This window comes from Spinacia oleracea, chromosome 2, assembly GCF_020520425.1.
Source record: "Spinacia oleracea cultivar Varoflay chromosome 2, BTI_SOV_V1, whole genome shotgun sequence".
Lineage (NCBI taxonomy): Eukaryota > Viridiplantae > Streptophyta > Magnoliopsida > Caryophyllales > Amaranthaceae > Spinacia > Spinacia oleracea.
Window position 1 is genome coordinate 108,315,873 of NC_079488.1, and position 24,224 is coordinate 108,340,096.

The following is a 24,224-nucleotide window of genomic DNA, read 5'->3' on the forward strand; positions in this document are numbered from 1 at the left end:
ATGGAGTACTTTATCAAGAGAGTCAGGAGGGAGGTGAAGTCAGATGTGGGATACTATAAATGTTACAATGCAAGGGGATTAGCTAGGAACATGATTAATGGTAGTGCAGCAGATGAGTACAAGAGGGTTTGGGATTATGTTGAGGCAATTAGAACATACTATCCAGGTAGCACAGCTGTGGTCAAGCTTGAGAGCATTGATAACCTCCCTCCCCTGTTCCAAAGGATGTACATTTGCTTACAACCTTGCAAAGAAGGGTACAGGGCTGGTTGTAGGCCAATTTTGGGTGTGGATGGGTGTCACCTTAGAGGTCCATACCCAGGGATATTACTGACTGCTGTTGGGAAAGATGGGAACAACAACATTTTCCCAGTTGCTTGGGCTGTGGTTGAGACAGAGAACTCAGACACTTGGATCTGGTTTTTGGAGCTGCTGGTTAAGGATCTTGGTTCTGTAGCAGATGCAGTTACTTGGGTGCATGAGAAAGGAGATGAAGCTGTGGAAGGAGAAGATGACAATGTGGCCTTCATATCTGACAGGCAGAAGGTATGTGGTTGTTTTTGTTCTTAAATTTGTTGGCTTGATGCCTGGTTGTGTTGTTTTTTATTGTTTTCAGTTGTGAAGCAAGTTTAGGGTTTAGGTGAATTTGTTTCTTATTCACGTTATTGTTAGCTGCACTTGTAATGGTATAACACTTGGACACGTACTCGAGTCTAACACTTGGACACGTACCCGAGTCTAACACTTGGACACGTACCCGAGTCTAACATTTGCTTCACTCACTGTGTCAACTTTGGTTTGGGGCTTCACTCACTGTGTCAACTTTGGTTTGGGATTTATGTGAAAGTCAACTTTGGTCACTATGTGAAAGTCAACTAAGTCAGTTTTTGGAAAGTGTAACACTTGCCTCACTCACACTTGTATCACTCACACTTGCTTCACCCACACTTGCTTCACTCACACTTGTATGAATGGTTCTTTGTAAAAGTCAACTTAGGTCACTGTGATAATGTGAAAGTCAATGTAACTAAAGCTATGTCTAATGCATCTCTGTGACAATGTAGGGGCTGCTTGATGCCTTCAGAACAGTCATTCCAAATGCTGAAACAAGGTTCTGTTGTAGGCATATATGGGCCAACTTCAAACTTAAATTCCCAGGGGAGGTTTACAAGGAGTTCTTTTGGAAGGCAGCAAGGTCATCAACCAAGGTAAACTAATACCTTTACATCCATTTCTTTTGTTGAGATTTAGTTTCTGGAATTTCTGGAAATACTTGGAATTTTTGTTGGTCTTAGTTTCTGGAATTTTTTTTCTGTTTTTTAATGTACAGCATGAATTCCAAGCAAACATGGTTGAGATTAAGAAGCTCAGTGTTGATGCTTTCAATTATCTCACTGCAATTCCTGTTAGTAATTGGTCTAGGCATGGTTTTAGTCCTAGGGCCAAGTCAGGAATGATGTTAAATAATTGTTGTGAAAGCTTCAACAATGTGTTGAAGGATGCAAGGACAAAACCTATCTTGTCTCTGATGGAATGGATCAGAAGATATGTGATGATGAGATGCTGTGCAAAGAGACAAGGCTTGCAAAACTTTGAGGGTACAATCATGCCTTCAGTTGTGAAGATGATAGAAAGGGGGCAGAAGGAAATATACAACATGAGGCTGATACAAGCAGATTTGCATGTTTTTGAGGTTCAACATGGTGGGGACTGTTTTGTTGTGAATCTGGAGAACAAATCCTGTGGTTGCTACAGGTGGACATTGATGGGGATCCCTTGTTGGCATGCCTTGGCTTGTTTAGCCCAAATGAGACTTGATTATGAAGATTATGTTCATCAAGCATATCATGTTGCAACTTATGCCAAAACTTATGCACCCAAGTTCAATGCAATGCCTGGACAAAATCAATGGGAAGTAACACCATATCCACAACCTCTCCCCCCATCTTATAAGATTATGCCTGGTAGGCCATCAAAGAGGAAGAGAAGAAAGGAGCCAGGGGAAGGAAAGAAGGGGAAGGGAAGCAGTTGGGTCAAGAGACCTAAGAGGCAAAACATGTGCAAGAGGTGTGGTGGATTGGGCCACTACCAAAAGAGCTGTATCAGACCCCCCATGGCTGATGGTGTTGTTCAAAACAGAGGGGGGAGGCCAAGAACAAGGCCACTGCCAGCACAGCCTGCACAGCAACATCCATCACAGCCACAATCATCACATCCTGCAGCACCTAGCCCCCAACCCACAAATGCAGTACCTAGGCCACAACCAAGGCCAATGAAGCAGAAGCATGTTGCAGGCAAGAAGAAGGCCACAACAGCTACCACCTCCCAAGCCAAAGGAAAGAGTGCATATGTCCCTAAAAAGAAGAAAACAACCTCTGTGAATGCCATACAAGGCTCACAACCTTCCCAAAAGAGTTGCATCTCTCAAAACAACACCTAAGTTTGTAAAAGTCAACTTTAGTTATGTAGTAAAAGTCAACTTTTGCCTTATTTTGTGTACTTTTGGTTAGTTTAAAACAATCAACTTTTTAAGTTATTTTGTGGTGACTTTGTAAAATTCAGGTTACTCCATCTATAATTCAAGTTCTCGGGTTTTTTTTAAGTTCTCGGTATTTTATTAAGTTCTCGGTTTTTATTAAGTTCTCGTTAATTTTTTTATTAAGTCCTTGGTTGTGTTATTAAGTTCTCGGTTTTTAATTAAGTTCTCGGTTTTTTATGTTGTCCTCGGGTTTTTATGTTGTTCTCGATTTTTTATGTTGTCCTCGGGTTTTTATGTTGTTCTCGGTTTTTTATGTTGTCCTCGGGTTTTTATGTTGCTCTGGTTTTTTTTGGTAAAACCTTGCCCATGAATTAAGATTAAAAACATACTTTACCATAATATTTCTAGAATTTATTCATCAAAACACAAACGCTTACATAACGTTTTCATTAAACTTTTACAACTACGCACTTCAAGCATCTTAATCTTAACCAACAAACTAAATCAACTAGTGACCACAACATTCTTAAGCATTGCTTAACCAATAACCTTAACGTACATTGTACTAACGATAATTGAAACGATAGCACAAACACATATCATAACTAACAAATGATCATTCCTAATCCCTTCCTTCACACCACCTTCTGTCATCTTCTTCATCTTCTCATACTTAACCTTCATCTTCCCATGCTCCTCGTGCACCCGGTTATTATCACGTTGAATACAATATGGAGGAAGAGGCAGAGAAGGGGTTCAGCAGGAGAGAGAGAAGGATCGATTTTTTTTTACAAAGTTTAACTGGTTAGTTGGGGTTAGTGGGGGAGGTGAAATAAATTTGGAGGGAAAAACTTAAAAAAAAAAAAAAAAAAAAAGGCTAAAAGTCAATCACGTGCTTGTCACGCGCCAGTCAACGCCGGAAAGTGATGGTTGACTGCCGGAAATTGACACTTGGTCCTGATTGACAAAAAAAAAATCCAATTTGGGCCTTGGTTGACAACTTTTTTTTTAAAAAGTCCTTTCTCACAATTTTTGTGTTTTAAAAGGACCTTTTTGATAAATTTTCCTTTATTTTATCAGTTTAGATGAACACACCCCTAAAATCACTCAAAACCAACCAGACATTTTATTCTAATCTTTGTAATAAACTAATAATACAACTGCTTCATTATTTGTTGTATTTATCAAAGGTGGGCCATAATGATTGATATTAAGAGCACAAAGGTCAAAAGTTGTCACCATTACGGAGAAAAAAATCAGATAAGGCTAATGTGGAATATAAATATTGGAAGGAATATTACTCCCTTCACCCTTGGTCTTTTCGAACCCATCAATTTTCTAAAACGATTTTTTTTAAGTGTAAGTGTGTAACACTTCTTATTTTAAAGACTTTATGCATTTTATATTATATCTCTTTTTTTTTTTTTTTTTTTTTTGAGGGATTATATCTCTCTTTTTTTTTAACTCGTGATTAATTTAATTTTTCCATCATGGCGGAATGCATTTTAGTTCATCCGTAGAGTGGGCAAAAAGATTGTTTAGTCCCATTATAGGATTTACAGTCTTTGAAACTGACACGACACAAACACAAAATTACTAAGAGAAAACACAGGGTCAACATGAAATAAAATTAACTCGAACGCGACCATTTAACTTAAGTAGACATGTTATTCAATAATCCTATACTACATAATTTTGATAAATTTTATGAAAAACAAAAAATAACTACAAAAGTAAATGTGAACATAACCCAACACGACATATTTGTACCGCACTATCTGAGTATGTTAAATGGACAAACGGATTTTGACCTGCAATTCCACAAAGATTAGGGTGAATTCAGTTGAGGTGATCGATTGCTAAACGAAAAAGGTCAATTAACAAACAAAATCATTTAAACAATTTTTGAATTGGGTTTTTGGAAATTAGCTAGACAAAAAGATAGGGTTTAGTTAATTAGTCAAAGTGACTGGAAAGGTAATTAATTGCCAACTAATTGGACATGCATGTTGTTGCATATGTACGTACGTGTGTGTTAATTTTAAAATTATTAGGAAATTGAACCCACGTCTTTATCCTACGAATTACTATGAAGTTACTGCAAAGTGCATACTTCTTCCTATCTCTAAAAAGACTATTCTAACACAAATTCTTATTTAAGTATAGCATATCATAAATATGGTAACACAAATGTAAAACGTATTCAAAATGTTAAAAATTATTCTTATATGTGTAAAAACTACTCTATATTACCACTTTAAAATCACCAATAATGTATAAAATTAACCATAAACTCTTTAAAAATTAATCGCATATTTGTTTGAGTTTGTCTTTGATGAATTGCAAGATTATTTAATAATAGGCTATCTTGTTAAATCTTTTTTTTTTTTCAAAAGAGATAATGTTATTTATAGACGTTAAGATTTATACTCCGTAGAGTAAAAGAGTCCGGATCCTCTAGAGTTTTAATAAAACTCTACAAGGTATAGTTGTATCTAAACCATACATTTTAAATCAATGGCTCATATTGATGAGAAAAAGTAAGGGGAATTTTGGAAAGATAATGTATGAACCATTGATTTTTTATCCAATGGTTGATATGCTCAAACTTTACATTTTAGAGTTATTTTAGAACTTTAGAGGATAAAAATATTAAGCGAAGCTCCGACCAACGCATGATGTTTTTCTTAATTAAGCACCATTTAGATATCACATTAAATACTTGTATAGTACTAGAACGATAAGATCGCATATATCCTTACATTTTTTTAGAAAGGGAAAACAGAGTGTGTTGTATGATTTATTTTTATTATTATTATTTTATTTTTTTTGGTGAAAGATGAGGGGCAAGCCCTTAAAATAGGATTTTGTTCAATATTATTCCATGTATAATAAGGGGAATAAACTGAAGTTGTAAGAAAAATAAATTATATCCCTCTAAAATTAAGCTCCAAGAAGAAATAAAATACGTGTACGTAGTTAAGAAAAGTATTCCTCATAACATATATGGACCATGCATTAAGTCATGCACCATGCATTTATCGACTTATAGTTATTCAGAGTCGACCTTGCATGATTGCTTAGGCATATAGATCGACAGATTAGAAGATAAAATTGAAGGATCGGGGATGAAGCAGTACGTAGGGTGAGCATGGATCAGGTATCTGAACCGATAGAATTTTCATATCGGATAACCGATTACTAATAATGTTAAAACTGATATCCATAAATCGCACTGTTAAGGTCGGGTACCCAAGAGGTCGAGTATATATGTGACCCAAGGCAAGTTACAAAGGTGTTTGATCGACGGTTCAAGCATATCAACATTGAGCATGTTTTGGCAGATCAAGTTGTAGTTGGTCTTCTACAAGCATGTCAATTGTTGATTATGTTCTTAAACGTATAATCCACATATGAGTATTTATTAGTTATTCCAGATTGGATAAATAAAGGTGGAATTGACTAACATATAAGATTGGTGCACTACTCTCCTATCACCAATTGGTTTAGGTAGGAACCCTATCAAATTTATATGTGGTCGAACTCTCCTCTTGTGGGTATTTGAGTTTTAAGGATCAATAAAGGGAAGGGGACAACCAGCAAGAGTGGTGGTGGTGGTAGCTCATCGATCTTGTGGGGGTTTTTGATTATGAGAGGTTTGGGGATATTTTCTTGAGGTGACCTAGAGGTTGACAATGTCGAAAGGTTAATGAGAGTCAGGGCCGTCTCTAGAAATTCAGAGGCCTTGTTCTTATTTTATTTTATTTTATTTTAATGCGGAGGCCCTTTTCTTAATAAAATGATTAGTAACACTAAAAAACAAATGCGGAGGCCCTTTTCTTAATAAAAAGATTAGTAACACTAAAAAACAAAAAAAAAATGCACATATTGGAGTCGATCTCGCAACCTATGAAATATTAAGAGAAGGTTGTACCATTGATCCACAAATCAATTAAGTATCTTCTATGTGCACGTACCATTTACTATATACCCAATAATTGGGCTATGTAAATTACCACTAATTTTTTTTGGGCCCACAAAAATTTGGGGCCCTGTGCTGGAGGTCCTATTAGACCTCCATATAGACGGCTCTGATGAGAGTGTTTGGTCATGAGATGTTGAGAGTTTCGAGATAAAAAGACTAACCTTGAAAAAGCTCAATATACTCTTCTTCCTTAGTATGACAAGTTTGTCCTAATGTTGCCTAAAATTACAACAATTAACAACCTACCTCACTTTATGGTCAATATTCTTAATGGTCATTTAACATTAAACAACTACCAACTTATTTTTCCAAATACTTTACACACATCCTCAACAAATTAATCAAATTAACTAATACAAACAACTACTTCGTGTCAGATAACTACGTAGAAGTATTCTTGTTGGGAAGAAAGTAGGTGCTTAGGGAGGAAGTCAAAATCGCGGGTTGTTATGTTTTTTTAAAAACATAACAGCAAAATAAGTCAATGAAATGGTACATGTTTTAATCGAAATGCAACTCTGTTTTTAATGAAATGATACTCTTTTAAACGAAATGCTACATGTTTTTATCGAAATAGTACTCTTTTTTTAATGAAACGATACTCTTTTTTAGATAAATGGTACGTAGTACATGTTTGGCGCTATAATGTGTTTGCTCACACATCACAGCATGTCGCCTCGCCGAACTTGGTGCTTAAGTGACGTCACATGTGGTATATGGTATGATAGTTTACAAAATTCTACAAAACAAAGCTTATACTATTTTCCTACTATTAAATACGGTGTTAATTAAGTTGATGTGATTGTCAAACTATACATTGAAACTTTTAACTTTTTTTATTTTTATAAATGTATAGTCCCTAAAAGTTTGAGAAAAAAGGGATAAGAAAGAGATAGTGTTGTGTAAAGATAAAATGAGTTGGCGAAGAGATGAAATGTCACCAAAATCCAACTGGATCTATAAGTCATTCACCTATTATTGGCATCACTATTTATTTGGAATTTTCAACAGTTTTCTTTTTGGTTGGATGGTAGAGATATTCGACGTAAGTGTAGAACTCAACATCATAAGCCCACCCAAAGGATCATGCACACTATTACTCAACCCGAAACACTGAGTTAGGGTTCGGATTTTCGACCCATTTACTTGAATGAAAGTATTTTAAGGCAGTTTTCTGATAACATTCATTTTGTTCCTAGATACACTCAAATGTTTATATGCTTTTGATCAATTTTGCTCATTTACAAAAAATAAATTAGAGACAAAAACTCCATTGAGGATACCGTCCCTTCACCTGCACTCTCTTGAATTTATTTGAACTTATTGTAATTTATTTGACTTAATTCGAAATTAAACCTGATTGAAATTTATTGGATTTAGTTAAAACTTATTTGATCTGTTTGAAACTTATTGATCATGATTAAATCCGATTGCAAGTGAATACGTGAGATTGAAATTTATTGAAACTTACTAAAACTAAATATTGTTTACATAAAAAGTTCGCACCCTTAATTCTACGATGTACTTAAAACAAAACAAATTTGTAATTTCACAATAGGTTACTCCTTCCGCATTTTGTTAAATGGTTCACCTTCTTAAAACGACCTTAGTTTATTTGTTGAACTTTCTATTTGTAGTATGATTTTACAATTTAAAAATATATCTCGATCTTCTAATGATCCATTGATCCCAAATCTCCCCTACGAAGTATTTTATTATTTTTTTATATATTTTACCTTCTCTGAATAATTTAATATCCTTATTATCCTTTATAATAATCATTTAATCTTTCTTACCTCGCTTATATCTTATTTATCGGTCAAAGTGCATCATATATAAAATGTGAAAACCTCTAAACGTATATAGGGGTGTGCAAAATTTGGTCCGGACGGGACCAGACATGAGGCAATCGGTCAGGTCCCGGGTCGAGAAATATCATTTTTTTTGTCTTCGGTCCGTTCCGATCCAAAACCCTTTAAAACCGAGTTATGGACCGGGCCGATTTTTCCTTAAAAAAATATAGCATAAACTATTTAAAAAGTTTATTCTCTCATTTAGGCTCTGTTCTCTTCACCTTATTTTCACTTATTTCAGGTCTGATAAGATAAGATAAGATAAAATAAGGGCCAATAAGATAAGATAAGATAAGATAAGATAAGATAAGTTCAGTGTCAATAAGATAAGATAAGATAAGTTCAGGGCCAATAAGATAAGATAAGATAAGATAAGTGAAATTCAGGTGAAGAGAACACTACCTTAATATGTTGTAAATATTACTATATTGTGATACTCCGTATATTTTATTTCAGCTTCTAAAAAAAGCCTTAAACAATTAGTTTTTTTTAATATATTTTTTCTTTTTTACCATAATTTAAAAAAAAAATAAAAGCTAGTTCTACAACCGGTCTAAACCGGCACGGTCCGTACTTTAGATCGATTTTTCCAATCCAGTCCGGGTTATATTCAAGCATAATCAGTCCGATCTCCGGATCTTAAATTATCAAAATTCCGATCTTCGACCCGGTCCGAATTGAGTTTAGACCGATAAACACCCCTAAATTTACATACATACTTCCTCCGTCCCGGAATACTCGATCCAGTTTGACCGGCACAGGGTTTAAGGGACATGAATTGACTTATTTAATTTAATAGGTAGTAGTTGATAGTGAGGTATTATTTTAATGTAGTTAGTGGGAAATGTGTAAAGGAGTGGGGTTGGGGGAGAGTAGGGGTTAAATTTTTAATTATTTTTTGTATGAAGTATGGGGTAGGTGGGTTAATAGGGGTGGAGTGAGAAATAATATAATATTGTTAGAATATTTTCATTTTTAGAAACATGTCAAGTATTAAGGGACGGTCCGATAAGGAAAACAGTTCAAGTATTCTAGGACGAAGGGAGTGCTCGTTTGGCTCATCAACACGGACACATCCCGAACCCGAACCCGAGTTATAAAATGGAAAAAGAGAGATAGGGGCCAAGCTGACAGTGGGGTCCAGCAAGAACCCCACCACCCATGTGCCCTCCTTCCTGTCTCCACCAGCTCCTGCTTCTCACTCTGTCTCTCTCTCAATCATTTCGCTTCTTTCTCTCTCTTATTTTCTCATACCTCTAATTCCTTCCCTTACATCCTCCTTTCTTCTTCCCTCCTTCACTTCTATACTTCTATCTCTCTCCCCCACTTCACTCCTTTCTCCTTCGTCGGCGGGCTCCCCTTACTCTCTATATCTTATTATTTCCCCCTATTTTGGGCCCCAATTTTTATCCCCAAATTATTTTATTTTATATTTTAATTTCTATTTTTTCGATAAATTCATTTCTTTCACTCTCAAAATCTTTCCCATATGTCGGCGATAGACGGAGCAACCAACGGTGGCGGCGGAGGCGGTGCTTTAATCGAACTCCCTCACTCTCTCTCCTCTCAACAGCAACAACAACAACGCCAGGCAACCACCGCAACCACCACCACAGCGTTAGCCGTTAAGAAAGCCCCCGCCAAAGATAGGCACAGCAAAGTTGATGGCAGAGGGAGGAGGATAAGGATGCCTATCATTTGCGCCGCACGTGTTTTTCAACTCACACGTGAGTTGGGACATAAGTCCGATGGTCAGACAATCGAGTGGCTTCTCCGACAAGCTGAACCTTCAATTATTGCGGCTACCGGTACCGGCACCACTCCCGCCTCCTTCTCTACCTCTTCCCCTCACTCTCTAGCTTCTCACCACCACCTTCGCACGGTGGGGCTGACTACTTCAGCTGACAACAAAGTATCCCCGTCGCCGTCCCCCACCCCGTTTCTATTAGGGAAGCGTCTCAGGACCACCGCCGAGGAAAACGAAGCTCAAAACGGTGGAGTTGAGAAGGAAGACGTTGTTACCACAGCCTCTCTTGGGCCGACGGCTGGATACTGGATCCCTACGCGGCCCGATTTTTGGAGCTTTGCTACCCCTGACATGGTCGTGGGCCCTACTTCTGCCCTTGGACAACAGGCGGCGGCTGCGGCGGCTATGGCCGGAAGGTTTCTATCTCATCAACAGCAGCAGCAGGTGACACTAGGGGAAGCTTCTAGAGTTGGGAATTACATGTCGATTGGTCAGGGACATCATCTTAATCTACTGGCTTCGTTATCGGGTGCTCCAGCTTCCGGTGGAGGCGCTGGTGGTTCTTCCGGCGGTAGGAGAGACGATGATCCTCGTTGATGAATTCAATGGTTAAATTCCTTATGAATTTGCTCCAATTTGGGGATTGTATTGTAAGTAAACAAAAAAAATAATTGTGCATTTGTTGTTGAATTTGGTGTGTGAGAGTAGTATTTTTTTTGGTTTAAACTTAGGGTTTATGATTATGTTTTGAGTGTGAGTGTGTTCGATCTTTCTCGAAGGGGAGGAAAGAAGAACAAGTAGGAGTTTGCTGTTTGATTGATTTAATTCAATTTTAGGGTTTTTAGGGTTTAGGAATCTGTTCCCTTTTTTTTTTTTAGGGTTCCTTGTTTTTTTGCTCTGTTGCTTTGTCAATGGAAGGAACGCGGGAGGATGAAGATGAGGAAGATGAAAGAATTGGGTTCTGAAATTCATTGTAATTGCCAACAGAGTTTTTGAATTTGTTCAACTGAATCAAAAAAAAAATGTGGGGAAATCCTATTGGAAGGTTTCATCCTCACTAATTATGAATATGAAGTTGCAATCTTTTTCTGTAATTCTCAACTTTGTTCAATTGCTTAATCCATTCCCAGCTTAATTTGACTCGCTTTTATCGAATTCACTGGTTATAGCCATTGTTGTCGCAAACAAACACCAGAGTTCATATTTGGGTACTACTGTGTGCTTAATTTTACTAAATTCTTGGCAATCTTGTTATGGAATTTGATTTGATTTCAGTTCTTTGTGATCTTAACAATCAAATCCGTTTTTAGAAAAATCATGTAATGTTTGTACACTGTAACTTGATTGCCTATCCTAATGTTGTTTTTATTGTGAAAGAATTGTGCATGCTTTGAGTCATGGTGAACTGAACTTAGTCTGGTATAAGGTTTAAAGAAAATGGTGGTTATTCTGGTGCAAAGTTTGAGGTAAACTCTGTAACTCTGTTTCACTTGTTCTGGTAAAAAGGGTTGAAAGAAAGTTATGGGTAAATTTGGTTTGGTACTTTACTTTAGAACTGTCATTGTGGGTTATCATATGGGCAGATTCTATATTAATTGATGGAGAAGACAGAGGTGTTGGTAAGAGATTACAATTTCCTGTTTTAGGTGAGAGTGATGATAAATTGTTGATAAGGAATGCTTGGATGATGTAGTTTCAACTTGATATTGTGTTTGTTGATTCAGTCAATATATTAGCTGTCAGGTTTCAGGAATTCAATTACCTTGTTTCTGGTGGCCTTTTTATTTGTGGTTGCTGTGATTCTGAAAATGACACCCTTTTTATGATCTGAGTATGGGAAAACCGACTCGGAACTGGATTATTGGTGTACCTTTGTTTCAACACCCGTTGATGGTTGCGAGGAGGGAGGATAAACCGATCACCCGGTTTTTGGATTGGTGATTTCGTGCACGCATGTGACTATCTGAGCTGATACGTGTCCCTCAGCCCGTGATTGGTTACTCATTGTTCTTTGTAGATTTTTAGGCCTTGTTCTTTTGAGCTGAACTGAATGTTACTGAACTGCAACAAAAAAGAGGTCATGTTCTTTTGAGCTGAACTGAATGTTACTGAACTGCAACCAAAAAAGAACAGGGCCTTATTGCTGTAATGTTTTGCACTGATGCATACAGACCGTGGTTCGGTACGTGCAAAGAAGCAACTTTGATCTGTACCCTTGCCACTCCACGAGGCTTCATGTTCAAGTCTCAGTACTGGAATACTGATAATGTGCATGGGATCATCCTCTTCCATCAACTTCTGACGACAGTATATTTGTGGATTTGTTTAGGTAGTGCCCATATATATTTATGATGTGACCAAATCCCTAATGAACCCATTAGTGGCTACTAATTATATGCCAGCTTTGCACTATGATTATAGTAATCATGTCATTAAGACTTATAATGTCTTAAGTCAATTTGGTAGTTTCAATTAAATGTTCATCTTACACTTTTGAGAGACTAATCGTGCACTGTACTAGATAGATGATGCCGGTTGTTTCAACATTATAGAAGCAACCCCTTCTAAAGTCATTGCACAAGAATTACGTACTTGTATAGCTTTCCGAGAAATTGTTTGGTTGATATAAACCTATTTTACGAATAAAAGTAACTTGTTATGTCCAATTAGATGACCACTTGTATCGGGGAACAATAGTAAGTGAATGAGTTGGAGGCCGGACTTCCGGAGAGGTCATATCAGATATGTGCCTCCAAACACATATTTAAGTGTGGTAATTGCAACATTATTTCGAAAGTGTCATTTGAACTTTTGAGTACCATATTTGAAAAATGAATGCTATATTTGAACTTCTGAATATCATATTTGAATAGTGGTACACCATATATAAACTTATAGTACCATATTTGAAATCCAACTCCATTTCCTAATATATTGTAACACTTTTATTTTATTTTGATCTGATATGTTTTTGTCAAAATATATCTGAGATTGAAATATAGTTTCTCGAATGAGTGGTGGTGGAATGTGTCTGAAAAACACGAGGCATGCTGAGGGTGAGCAGGCAGAAAGTAACTTCATCAGAACATTCAAAACCCCAGTAATCTGCAATGTATTTGGCTTTATTTACATAGTGGTGAAAACAGAAAAAAAGGAGAGGAAAATGAGAGAGATTCAAAGTGGGAAATGATACTCCAATAGTTATTGAGTAGAAGAATAGTAGACTGTGCTTTACTACTTCTTTATTGTTGCCTCTTCAATTCCTCATAAATCATAATCAATGCCAATGATTTTTTACCAGCTCATTTTACTTAAGTTGTTGGTTACTTCCCTCTTTTCCCACTTTTGGGTTGATTTTGTATTTCATTTATTTTCCACTTTTGAAAGTGTATATGTTTGAACATAGAAAGACATTAATTGGGGTAAAAAAAGACTAGTTTTTGTATCTTTATACGATCCATTCATACATGTATTATGAATTATTGACTCGTTTGGTACAGTGGCGGAGCCAGGATTTTGAATCGGGATTTGAATTGGGGCGTCAAAGAGTGGTGTATTTAGTCTGTATTAATTTACTTTTTATAATAAATATAAGGTATAAACGTTATTTTACAAAATTTGGCGATTGGTCGCTCACCCTTAACACACTGTGGCCCCGCCACTGGTTTGATAAGATTTTTACCTTATCTCATAAAGAATTGAGGGTAATTCAAGGTTTGAATCTTCGGATATTTCATGAAATACCCCGAGTTTTGAAGTAATTCACCAAATGCCCACCAAGTTTCAATAATTCACCAAATACCCCTGATAATTAACTTAATACCCAAAATACCCTTATTTTTAACGGTTCGTTAATCCGCCGTTAGCCTAGTTTCATAATTCACCAAAGATGGAGTTGATTGGGTAAATGGCACAATGAAGAATAGAACTGTTTGGTACGAAAGCACACTCACGTAGTGACTTAATTGCTCGTTTCCTTTTCACAAAACAAGTTGGAAAGCACTTAAAATTTAAAACTGTGTACATATATATAGTACCCCTAATTAAGTCGTAACTAACATGTGTGTTGTACTGGATGCATACTATGTCTTCATTGTTGTCCTACTTTCCACAACTTTCTTGGTTGCTACTCATTCATGCCATACAGCCATACAGCATGGCCAGCACGGGGACTGAGGATATGTAGGTGTATGTACGAGAGTACGACTGGTAAAAAATTACTCGTATATTTGTCTATTTATTTTTTATATAAGGAAATAAAATCAGGTCAGACTTTTGTGGAGGGCCAACTTAACTCATCCTTGCAGACGATGGGGGAAAGGAAGAGGTCAAAAGACGAAAATCAAAACGACAAAAACACAGGGGCGGATACGACATTTAGTTACAAGTTTTTGAAGTAGCTTTAGACCAAATAATTAATGAACACAAGAAGTTGGTAATTTTTATTTTTTTAACTAACAAGTTGGTAATTTGAGCGCGATTAAGTGTTGTGTAGCGTGTTCGAATCTGGTTACATCCGTATCCCAACACTTGCATCTTCTTTGTATCCCTTCTTTAATTTGCATAGAAATACAATAACTTCCTTTTGCCTTCAAGAAGTTCGTCGCTTGATTAGTCTCTCAAAAACAATGGTTAATTGAATTAGAATCAAACAGAATAAAATTCGAATTATTGGACTCAAATTCAATTTTTGTCCTAAATTTCCAAAAATTAAATTGGCAACGCAAGATAACATACATTGGCAAAAGATGCAAATATGGCAAAAGTTACTCAAATCTCGAGCTATATGATTCATTGGACGAGGAAGGCTTGAACTGATCTGATTCAAACAATACGGTTGCCAGTTGCCACACTTGCCAGTTTTGAACTATTATTTCTCTTTTTCTTTTTCTTTTTTGTTCACCAAACTTGAATCCATATCTAGTTGGGCCTAAAACCCAATTAATTAGCACCCTTACATGTTTGGTTCAATTAGTGTTGTCAAACCGATTCTGTGGGTTAGGTTCATAGTCATTTCGGATTTGTGTCATGCTAAATCATACGGAGTACTTCCTCCGTTCATTTTTACTCGCAACGTTTGTCACTTTCACGCATGTCAATGCACAACGTTAAGACGAATCTAACAAGATCCTACATGACTATGTTTTATCTTACGTATAAATCACCAACAATGGTCAAAGTATAGTATGTGAATAGAGTATAAATTACAAACGTTGCGAGTATTAAAAATCGGAGGAACTAGCAAACATGCTATCGAAGTTATGGTACACGCCACTTTGATTTTAGTCGGGTCAATTTTTTATTGATATACAATTACTCGGATAACCAAAACGCATCCAATTTTAGTTACACACGCAATTGTCAAGTAATGGAAAATATAATGAAAAACTTAAAACTAAATATTCCCTATTGAAAAAGGAAGACACGCGACTATATTGGTTTGAGTACAAAAATTATTTTGCACTCTATATGCAAAACGGAATCTTATTGTTTAGAATATTTAGTGTTGCAATTTTTTTGAAACAGAGGTTATATAAAAATATATACACTTACACAAATCAGCAAACACAATAAATTTATTGGCTAAGGATGAGTAATTGTGTATATATAGTTTGTTGAAGATTGAAAGAGTATACTTATAAATAGGAGAGACAATTGATTAAGATGTACGGAGTACACAAAATCATCATACCCATGAAATTAGTGGCGTACAACAAAGTAAGTTGAGCTTAGATGGTTGAGGATTGAAAGGTAAATCTTAGAATGAGGAGAGAGAATGAAGCTTATGCTAATAAAATGAGTTAGATGTCCTTTAACTTAGTGTAGTACTCCCTCCGTCCCTTAATACTTGCACCGCTTTTCTTTTCGGGCCGTCCCTTAATACTTGCACCGCTTTTATAAATGAAAATTTATACCAATATTATATTATTTCTCACACTTACTTACTAACCCCACCTTCATATTCCCTACAAAAAATCATTTAAAAATTCACACCTCCACTCACCACATCTTACACATATCCCACTAACTATATTAAAAAAAATACCCCACTATCAACTAACATCCGTTAAATTAATAAGTCAATTCAAATGTCTTAAACTCCGCACCGGTCAAACCGGTGCGAGTATTAAGGGATGGAGGGAGTATACCACTATACCACATAGATAAGATAAAGTATTTTTTAATTTTCTTTTGTTGAATGGCATTGACAATTATTGTTTATTTTTCCTTTGTTAATTGGCTACATCATTTTTTTCGGCAATTAATAATTGTATTAAAAACCAAAGGACCTTGAGGAAAAATAACTCATAGTATAAATATTACAGCCCAAAACCACCTAAACACCAACAACACAAGGCCAGCAACAACTAACTAACATCCACTAATACATAAGCTTATCTCTAAGCTCATCAGAGCATATACAAGAAACCTTAAACATGATTTCTTTTACAATGAGAGGGACAGATTTATTAGCACCATTGAACACAATGAAATTTCTATGCAGCCATATAGAGTAGCTAGATTGTTTCAAAATAGCACGTAGTGTAAAGCTGAGAGCAAGCACCAACTTTCCTACTATGGTGGGCAGTAATATGAAGTTCCTGATCAAAACCATAATTGCACCTGGTGATTCCTAATACAAGCAGGACTTTCTGCCATATTTCAACAGAGAGAGAAAGTACAGTACAAAAAAACAGGTTTTCAACTGACTCTTTACCAGAGTTGCACAAGACACACTGATCAAAACATTGAATCCCCAATGAGAGAAGCCTGTCAGCTGTAGCCAGTCTGTTAAGAGCAGCTAACCAAGTCAAAAAAATACCCCTTGAGCTAGCCTTATTATTGCATATCAACCTATTCCAAGGAACTTTAACATGATCACCTTGGAGTTGCTTATAAACTTTGCTAATAGAGAATTTAATTCCAACAATGGTGTTATGCCAACCTCCAACTTGTTGAATTAGCAGCCAAAAATTTTCTTCAATGCCCAAGAACAAGTGTTAGGAATCGAACAACTCAAAGGGTCTTGTCCTTTCATATAACTATCCACCCATTTCACCAACAATTTGTCTTTTTTATGAGCCAAGCTAGGCCCATAACAATTTACTGATAGCCACTTATATTTGAGACTGCTATGTTCTTGATGTTCCACCCACCTGCTGACTTAGGTAAATAGAGCTTGTCTCAAGCCACTAGAGCTTTCTTGGAACTGATAGTATCTCCTGTCCACAAGAAAAATCCGCAGAAGGCTTCAACTTCCTTGATAATTCTTTTTGGCAAGATAAGGCTACATCATTCTTAGAGAAACATTTATGCCTAACTAAAGCATGATCATTAATATCACAACAAACTAAATTGTAGTAAATATGCCTTAGTTTGGGATGAAAAGATTATAATAACGCGAGGTTGATATGCTAGAAAAAATAACATACTCCCTCCGTATATAATAAATGGTGCACTTTGACCGGCACATAGTTTAAAGGGGGTGAGTAGATTTAATAAAGTATTCAAAGAATGTAAAAGGTATAATTTTTTATAGACGCCTTTTAATAGTATGTATTTCATCTTTGATAAATGTGATTTGAATTAATAAAGTATTCAAAGAATGTAAAAGGTATAATTTTTTATAGACGCCTTTTAATAGTATGTATTTCATCTTTGATAAATGTGATTTGAAAGAACCCAAAAAAAACATCAATGCCCCCATGCAGGATCGAACTACAGACCTTCAGTTTACAAGACTGACGCTCTACCACTGAGCTATAGGGGCGAATGATGCTAATGATCTCTTTTTTAGTTATCTAAACGTTATAGAGTTTTGAAGTTAATCAGCAAATAAGAAAGGTGAAGAGTAATGGAAAATCGAAGGTGAAAAAAGAGGAGAGAGAAAATCAAACACAACCAATCAACAATGGCGAACAAGGGAGGAGGAGCGGCGGCACGAGCGGCGGAGATGGAGAAAATGAGCGTCGAACAGCTCAAAATGGTGAAAGAACAATCAGATCTAGAACTCAACCTTCTACAAGACAGTCTCACCAACATCCGCACTGCTACCTCTCGTCTTGAACTCGCTTCCACTGCACTCCAAGACCTCTCTCTCCGACCTCAAGGCAACTCCTTCTTTCTCTCTCCTTTGACCATTAATGACTGCGTCAAAAGCATGTTTGTTGATTTTGACGAAAACTGATGATGTTGATTATTGTTATTGAGCAGGGAAGAAGATGTTGGTGCCTCTTACGGCGTCTCTTTACGTCCCTGGAACTCTTGATGATGCTGATAAGGTTCTCGTTGATGTCGGAACTGGTTATTTCGTTGAGGTTGGTTTTGAGTTTCTCTCTCATGTTGTTGTTACTGTTGTTGTGATTATAATTTGCTTGAGTTAGGGTTTTTGATTGAAATTAGGCAAATGTGCAATCTTGGGTCTGATTATAGAACTTACAACTTAGTCACTGAACTGTAATTGTTTACTATGATGTGTAGTTTGATGAGCATTGATTATAATGTGTAGTTTAGTGATGATGGTTTCGATTACTCTTCAATTCTTCATATAAGAGCATACATTTTCCTACCTGTTCCTAATTTCTGTTATTTAGAAGAGGTATAAACTATAAAGGGGTGGTTTCTCCTACTCCTTAGTCATAACTTTGTTTTTTCACATCAATTGATTAGTCCCATGCCTTTATATTATTGCGTTAACAGATACTATTGAAACTATGGTCTGGTATTTGTACACTATTTTTCCTGCTGAACATTTAATTTGTGCATTTCATTCACATTCAAGATACAAAAGGGTTTGATTTTTTATGTATTGCATATGAATCAGAAAACAATGGTTGAAGGCAAGGACTATTGTCAGCGCAAAATCAACCTGCTTAAATCTAATTACGAGCAACTTGTTGAGGTATTTACTAATCATCATTTCCTGAGTTCCTTTTGTTGAAGTCCCAAAAATACTTGTTTGGCTGATGGGATCATGACAATAGTGCTGTAGTTTTATGTTGCGGAAGGTGTAGCATACCCTTCTGATGTACTCTTTATCGTTTTTTTCTGTAGTGATTTAATACACACTGAATTACTATTATTTAGAATGTGGGTAGTTGAGTTAGAAGGAAGTCAAGAAACCATGTGGTATGCGACGTATGTCTGACTTGTCTATAAATGATTTGACAACTATCTATTGGAAATTGGACTTTCACATGTCATTTGACATAACATTGTAAGTATTAGTTTAGTACTGTATTGATTTTTGGTATTATGGCCTTTGGCTCTCAAGTCCCAAATCTGATGAAAATCCACAAGCTTTTGTGTTGCCTATTGATGTCCAGTCCACTTACTAGTTGCGATTTGTAAGAATTGGAGAGCCGGGTCATAGACACGCAACTACATTCTAGCGCTGGTTAGTAAAGACATTACACTTTTTATGTTCGGATGAATTTTAGGTTTTTAGAAAGTTGTCATATGACCTAGTTTGTTTCTCATCTTTTACTTGAAATATCATATACTTCCTCCATCTCTAATACTACACCATGTTGACTTTTACACTCCTTAATATCTCGAGTTATGCATAAGTAAAAGTTATTAAAAAAATGATACGAAGTATTTAGAGAGTGTATATCGATAATCTAACAAGATTCCACATGACTTCATTTTTTCTTACGTATAACTAACAAAGATAGTCAAAGGTTATAGTGTGAATAGTGTAAAAGTCCAAATGGCGCAATATTTGGGGAACAAAGAAAGTATGCAATGTACTGTGGTCAATGATATGGTTAATGCGAATGAGTTACGTCAGTTACCTAATACCTACTGGATTGCAGCTAGTCGAATATAGCAACTTTTGGGCTTATATAGGTGTTATTTAGTCTCTTTGTTGATCTTGTAGGTCTGGTCTATTATGTGAGGAACCCAAGATCAACCTTGGTTTATTCTGCTTATACTAGAAGTTGTATCTGAGGAATTAGCTAGTCTATTATCAGTGACTTGATCAGATACTGCTTAATCCTGGCTTGTGAAACTCCATGTCTTTATCGGCCTTGGCTTTGCACCACATACAGTAGTACGAAGTATATTTCAGTAGTTTCCTCTTGGAGCCAGGGCCAATGACTAGTCTTCTACATTGCGATAGTGACTACAATGTAGTACAATCCTTATGACACCATCGACACGGCTGTGCTGCTTGAGAGAGAGGTCATAAGATCTTTAAGAACCTGTGATTTTTGTTTGCAATTTTGATGCTATTCTTTGGATGGAAGAATTAATAAGGTTTTCAATAAACGTACACGTCCGATTAGTCAGAATCAATTATCAACGCAGGGACAGTTTCTGGAAGTCTTGGAACCGTATTTATTGCCTCAAAATGCAACAAATCAACAAGTTGCACTCCTTTAGTCACCAGCTTCAACATTTCTCTACTCACTAGTGACTAACACTAAACCTTGTATCCAGCAACCTCCATTCAAGATTTTCTGCTATTTGATTTTAAGTTGTGAACCCTCAATTTTTTTTATATAGTTGATTCTCAAAGTTTAATTTTCTTTTTTAGATGAATTTTGAATTCTTGACAAAAAATTGTAAAACAGATGGTAGTTGACAAATAATTGCATCAATCTATGCTTTTTTGCCTTGACTTGGTACAAATAAACCATGAGCTTCTAAGTCCTTGACGGTAAAGATGTGCTCCGTAAATGATTTTGCTTATATTTAGTATACAATGACAGAAAATTTCTGAAGTTGACCTAGCAATTAGAAATCTTGTGAGACCAGTGCATTGTCAAGGGATTTATGGAATTCGTAAATCTCTGTGTTTTTCAAATATTCAATTTTATTAAACTCAAACAAAATAGTCCACCATGAGTGTGATGACAGTTATCCTGAGAACGGAACTCTCAGGCCTCAGCTAAGGGTTAATGAGCAATGAGGGCTATGACCACCAAAGTTGTATGTAGCCATATCAGTTTAAGATGACAGTATCTAACTATCAATTGATATGGTGTTTCCATCATTTTTATTGTCCAAAATCCTTTGCTAGCACATCTTATAGTCTGTTGGCCAGTTGGCCACTGTGGTTTTCCACTAATATCACCCATCCATGGCTAGGAACTTCAAGCTACTTATAGATTCTGTATTATCTCTGCAGCAGGAGATTTCTCAAGAGGGAAGTTGTTTTTTAGCTATTCTAAGGTGGTAATTTTTAAGCACGATTTATGGTTTAAAATTTTCTAGCAGTCTAGGTTTCTCGGAGTTACGTTTGGGTATTTTTTTATGCATTACCTGCATCACAAATCGGTGATTAAGAGCTTTAAATCTGGCTTTCATGCAACATTACATAGTCAAATAGCATTGGGTTATACTTATACCTATCAAGATAGTAGGTGAATGGAAGAATAGGATCTTTGTGGATGAACCATAAGTGATAGATTCTTGTTTCATGCAGCTGAACCCATCGTTTTAGGCTTTGGTTTTGTGGTGGTTGTTGTATTCAGGCGGATTTTATCATACCGCTTTCAGGCCTTTCTGATTCTGTCTTGTTTGGTTTCAGACAGTAGCTGCTTGTATATTTTGAGATACTTGGTTTTACGTAGTAATGAATGAACTTCATTATAGCAGTAGTATGGTAGAAAACGACTTATAATGCCATTAGAGGATACAGTTTGAGAAAGTTATCAACGTCTGATGATGCTAGTCAAGCATTACATCTTGGATTGGCGCTAGTTTGCTCCTGAAAGGTTTATGTCAAACAAGCAGGCTTTTGACAATTATATTACCTCTTTCTTTTGTTTCTGCCCTTGGTTACTCATGACTTCTTTTGCATCTTGTTTTTCCTCAATGTGACGTATTGACACTTGATTCGTGTCATTGTAAGTCAAATAATGCTGTCTTGCAATTGTGCTGTGCCTTAATGGCTCGTTTTGTAGCCGGCTATAAATGGTGTCAATGGGAATGAATTCATATGTAAATTTGTAAGGAAAATCAATATCCATTCCAATGGTAATGCTAGTTCACTCAAAGTTATCTCTTTTTCTTTATAAATTTACATTACCACGCATTACCATTTGGGGAGTGGTATTAGGTGGGAATGCAAATAAAGAAAAACACCAAGCTTGAGACAAAATTTCATTACCATGGACATCATGATGCTATTTTCTTGCCAAATTACACTTAGATTTATTTCCATTTCCACCGTTTATTACCGGCTACCAAACGGGCCGTAAAATTAATGGAAATGTAGGGGGAGAATTACTTAGTAAGTCAGTTGGAGCTAATCAAATATATGTTGTATGGAAAAATGCAGGTTTTTTCAAAGAAGAAGATTATAGCCGATGAAGCCGGAGTTGTATTACAGGCCAGGTTAAAGCAGCTAGCACCAACTTCATGAGAATTTGCTTGTAACCTCAGTTTTGTAATTCTGGATTATGGATCTGGATCTGGATCTTTAGAAATGATAGTTTGTTTCCAATTTTGTTTGTGTAACTGTACATTTAGCTCTCCCCTTATATGCTGGCGTGCTGCCTTTGGTAAATTATGAAACGTAATCTACACTGACTTTCGTCTAATATGAAGCGTAATCAGAGTTGTTTGTGTTGCCCAGTTTACTTTGCTGAGAAACAAAAATGTTCCCATCAACGAATTTGGAGCAGTTCTGGTTTGTTTAATGGTCATGTCTCTCTTTTTCTCTGGTTAGTTCCATAGAATTGGTTCTTTTTTTCATATATTTTGCAAAATCATACATATATAACAAAAACAAGGCTCGTCAATGGAGGTGTAAGAATGCTAGTGATTCCATGTTGTATAATATTTGTAAGAGCAAAATGTGTATGCAAGTTGGTTGGTGAGGAAGTTTGGTTTTATACAAGTCTATCGTACATTTGATGTATATTCCTCTCTTTCTACTTCTTTGATGCTATAAATTCTAAATTTGATCAAACTTTTATTTTTTATTTTTTTGGCAATTAAATTTGATCAAACTTTCACAACATACCAAGTACTATTAGGAATTAACTCGAGAGAAAGACATCTTAATCTTAATGGTTGTACCATTCAATTATCAGGAAAAATGGACAATGTCAATTACCGATATACTTTGTATACTACTATACTAGGTATACAAGTGAAACGAGACTATGTTAGCGCATTTAGTTTGGACAGTGCCATGTAGCATCCTACACTACACTGCATGAATTCAATAAATATGCTTAAGGCATCAACGGATGAATTAAGTATTAGCTAACTTGGTCCTAACAAACTTTTATGCGATGTTGCAAATGGTAGCGGCCAGTGGCGGACCTTGAACGATTTTACGAGGGGGCCGGTAGAAAAAATTAAGCAATATATTATGTAATTATACAATTATACACAAATGTTAGGGGGCCGTAACTAAAAATACACTACAAAAATTTTCGGCCGGAGAGCCAGGCCCTCCCCAGCCACAACAAAGATCCGCCCCTGGTAGCGGCGTCAACTTTGGGCTCTCCATTCCATCTCATGTTGCATCAAATATCCAACGTTTTTTCAAGAAAACTAAAAAGGATGCCGAATCGGGCCTCACTCTGCTGCTCTGTTTAAGCAAAATCATCCATTTAAGAAACCTGTTTTTAACAACGACATGATCATAAGGATTTAGTGTCAATGTGTCATAGTGTATTGCAACGACATCCTCTCTACTAAAACGATATCTCATATAATGACAATTAGGTCGATATAAAAGTAATTTTCCTAATAACTAGTTATTTTTTGTACTGTAGTTGCTAAAAGAATGTTTTATTTCTTGCCGTGATCATGGATCAAAGCCTGAAACAAGGGAGAAATTTCAAAACAATCTCCTTAATTAGCATATCAAGTGGCATTTTCGTAAATATAATGAAAAAATATACAATCTAAAGATTGCAATGTACAATATATTTGATACTAGATTATATCCCGTGCACGTACGGATTTTGATATATTTTTTCACTAAATATTTAACTGAATATCTCCCAAACTACTGCATAGTTATAACATTTTTAACATACTCGTTAAAATTTATTCATCTAATATGCATATTTAAAATGCTGCTATAATAATTTGACCAAAATATTAAGTAATATATTTTCTCATTATTAACATAGCGATTTGACTAAAATATTACAAATTCAGAATAATTATTATTACGTCGTATCTATT

The 24,224-nt window shown here is 36.0% G+C and overlaps 3 protein-coding genes and 1 non-coding gene across 4 annotated transcripts; 3 read left to right on the forward strand and 1 right to left on the reverse strand.

Annotated features, from left to right (window-relative positions):
* LOC110782210 (uncharacterized) lies at window positions 1-2,575 on the forward strand. The gene is made up of 3 exons (XM_021986336.2): window positions 1-546; window positions 1,065-1,208; window positions 1,331-2,575. Exons 1-3 carry the CDS (start codon window positions 1-3, stop codon window positions 2,438-2,440), a joined length of 1,800 nt encoding a protein of 599 aa, XP_021842028.2. The 3' UTR covers window positions 2,441-2,575.
* A 6,952-nt stretch (window positions 2,576-9,527) lies between these two features.
* Window positions 9,528-11,158, forward strand: LOC110782159 (transcription factor TCP21). Its single transcript, XM_021986272.2, has one exon. It carries the CDS (start codon window positions 9,807-9,809, stop codon window positions 10,659-10,661), a length of 855 nt encoding a protein of 284 aa, XP_021841964.1. The 5' UTR covers window positions 9,528-9,806; the 3' UTR covers window positions 10,662-11,158.
* Window positions 11,159-17,763: 6,605 nt separating this feature from the next.
* Window positions 17,764-17,835, reverse strand: TRNAT-UGU (transfer RNA threonine (anticodon UGU)). Its single transcript has one exon. It is a non-coding gene; the product is annotated as a tRNA-Thr (tRNA).
* A 77-nt stretch (window positions 17,836-17,912) lies between these two features.
* Window positions 17,913-22,652, forward strand: LOC110782158 (prefoldin subunit 5). Its single transcript, XM_021986271.2, has 4 exons — window positions 17,913-18,175; window positions 18,279-18,382; window positions 18,889-18,966; window positions 22,357-22,652. Exons 1-4 carry the CDS (start codon window positions 17,977-17,979, stop codon window positions 22,438-22,440), a joined length of 465 nt encoding a protein of 154 aa, XP_021841963.2. The 5' UTR covers window positions 17,913-17,976; the 3' UTR covers window positions 22,441-22,652.
* Window positions 22,653-24,224: the final 1,572 nt, after the last annotated feature.

Bases quoted from the DNA above. Each gene is read 5' to 3' on its own strand.
- LOC110782158 (XM_021986271.2), top strand. From the start codon at position 17,977: ATGGCGAACAAGGGAGGAGGAGCGGCGGCACGAGCGGCGGAGATGGAG. The intron at 18,383-18,888 runs GTTGGTTTTGAG...CATATGAATCAG, and splicing joins GAACTGGTTATTTCGTTGAG to AAAACAATGGTTGAAGGCAA. The intron at 18,967-22,356 runs GTATTTACTAAT...GGAAAAATGCAG, and splicing joins ATTACGAGCAACTTGTTGAG to GTTTTTTCAAAGAAGAAGAT.
- LOC110782159 (XM_021986272.2), top strand. From the start codon at position 9,807: ATGTCGGCGATAGACGGAGCAACCAACGGTGGCGGCGGAGGCGGTGCT.
- LOC110782210 (XM_021986336.2), top strand. From the start codon at position 1: ATGGAGTACTTTATCAAGAGAGTCAGGAGGGAGGTGAAGTCAGATGTG. The intron at 547-1,064 runs GTATGTGGTTGT...GTGACAATGTAG, and splicing joins TCATATCTGACAGGCAGAAG to GGGCTGCTTGATGCCTTCAG. The intron at 1,209-1,330 runs GTAAACTAATAC...TTTAATGTACAG, and splicing joins CAGCAAGGTCATCAACCAAG to CATGAATTCCAAGCAAACAT.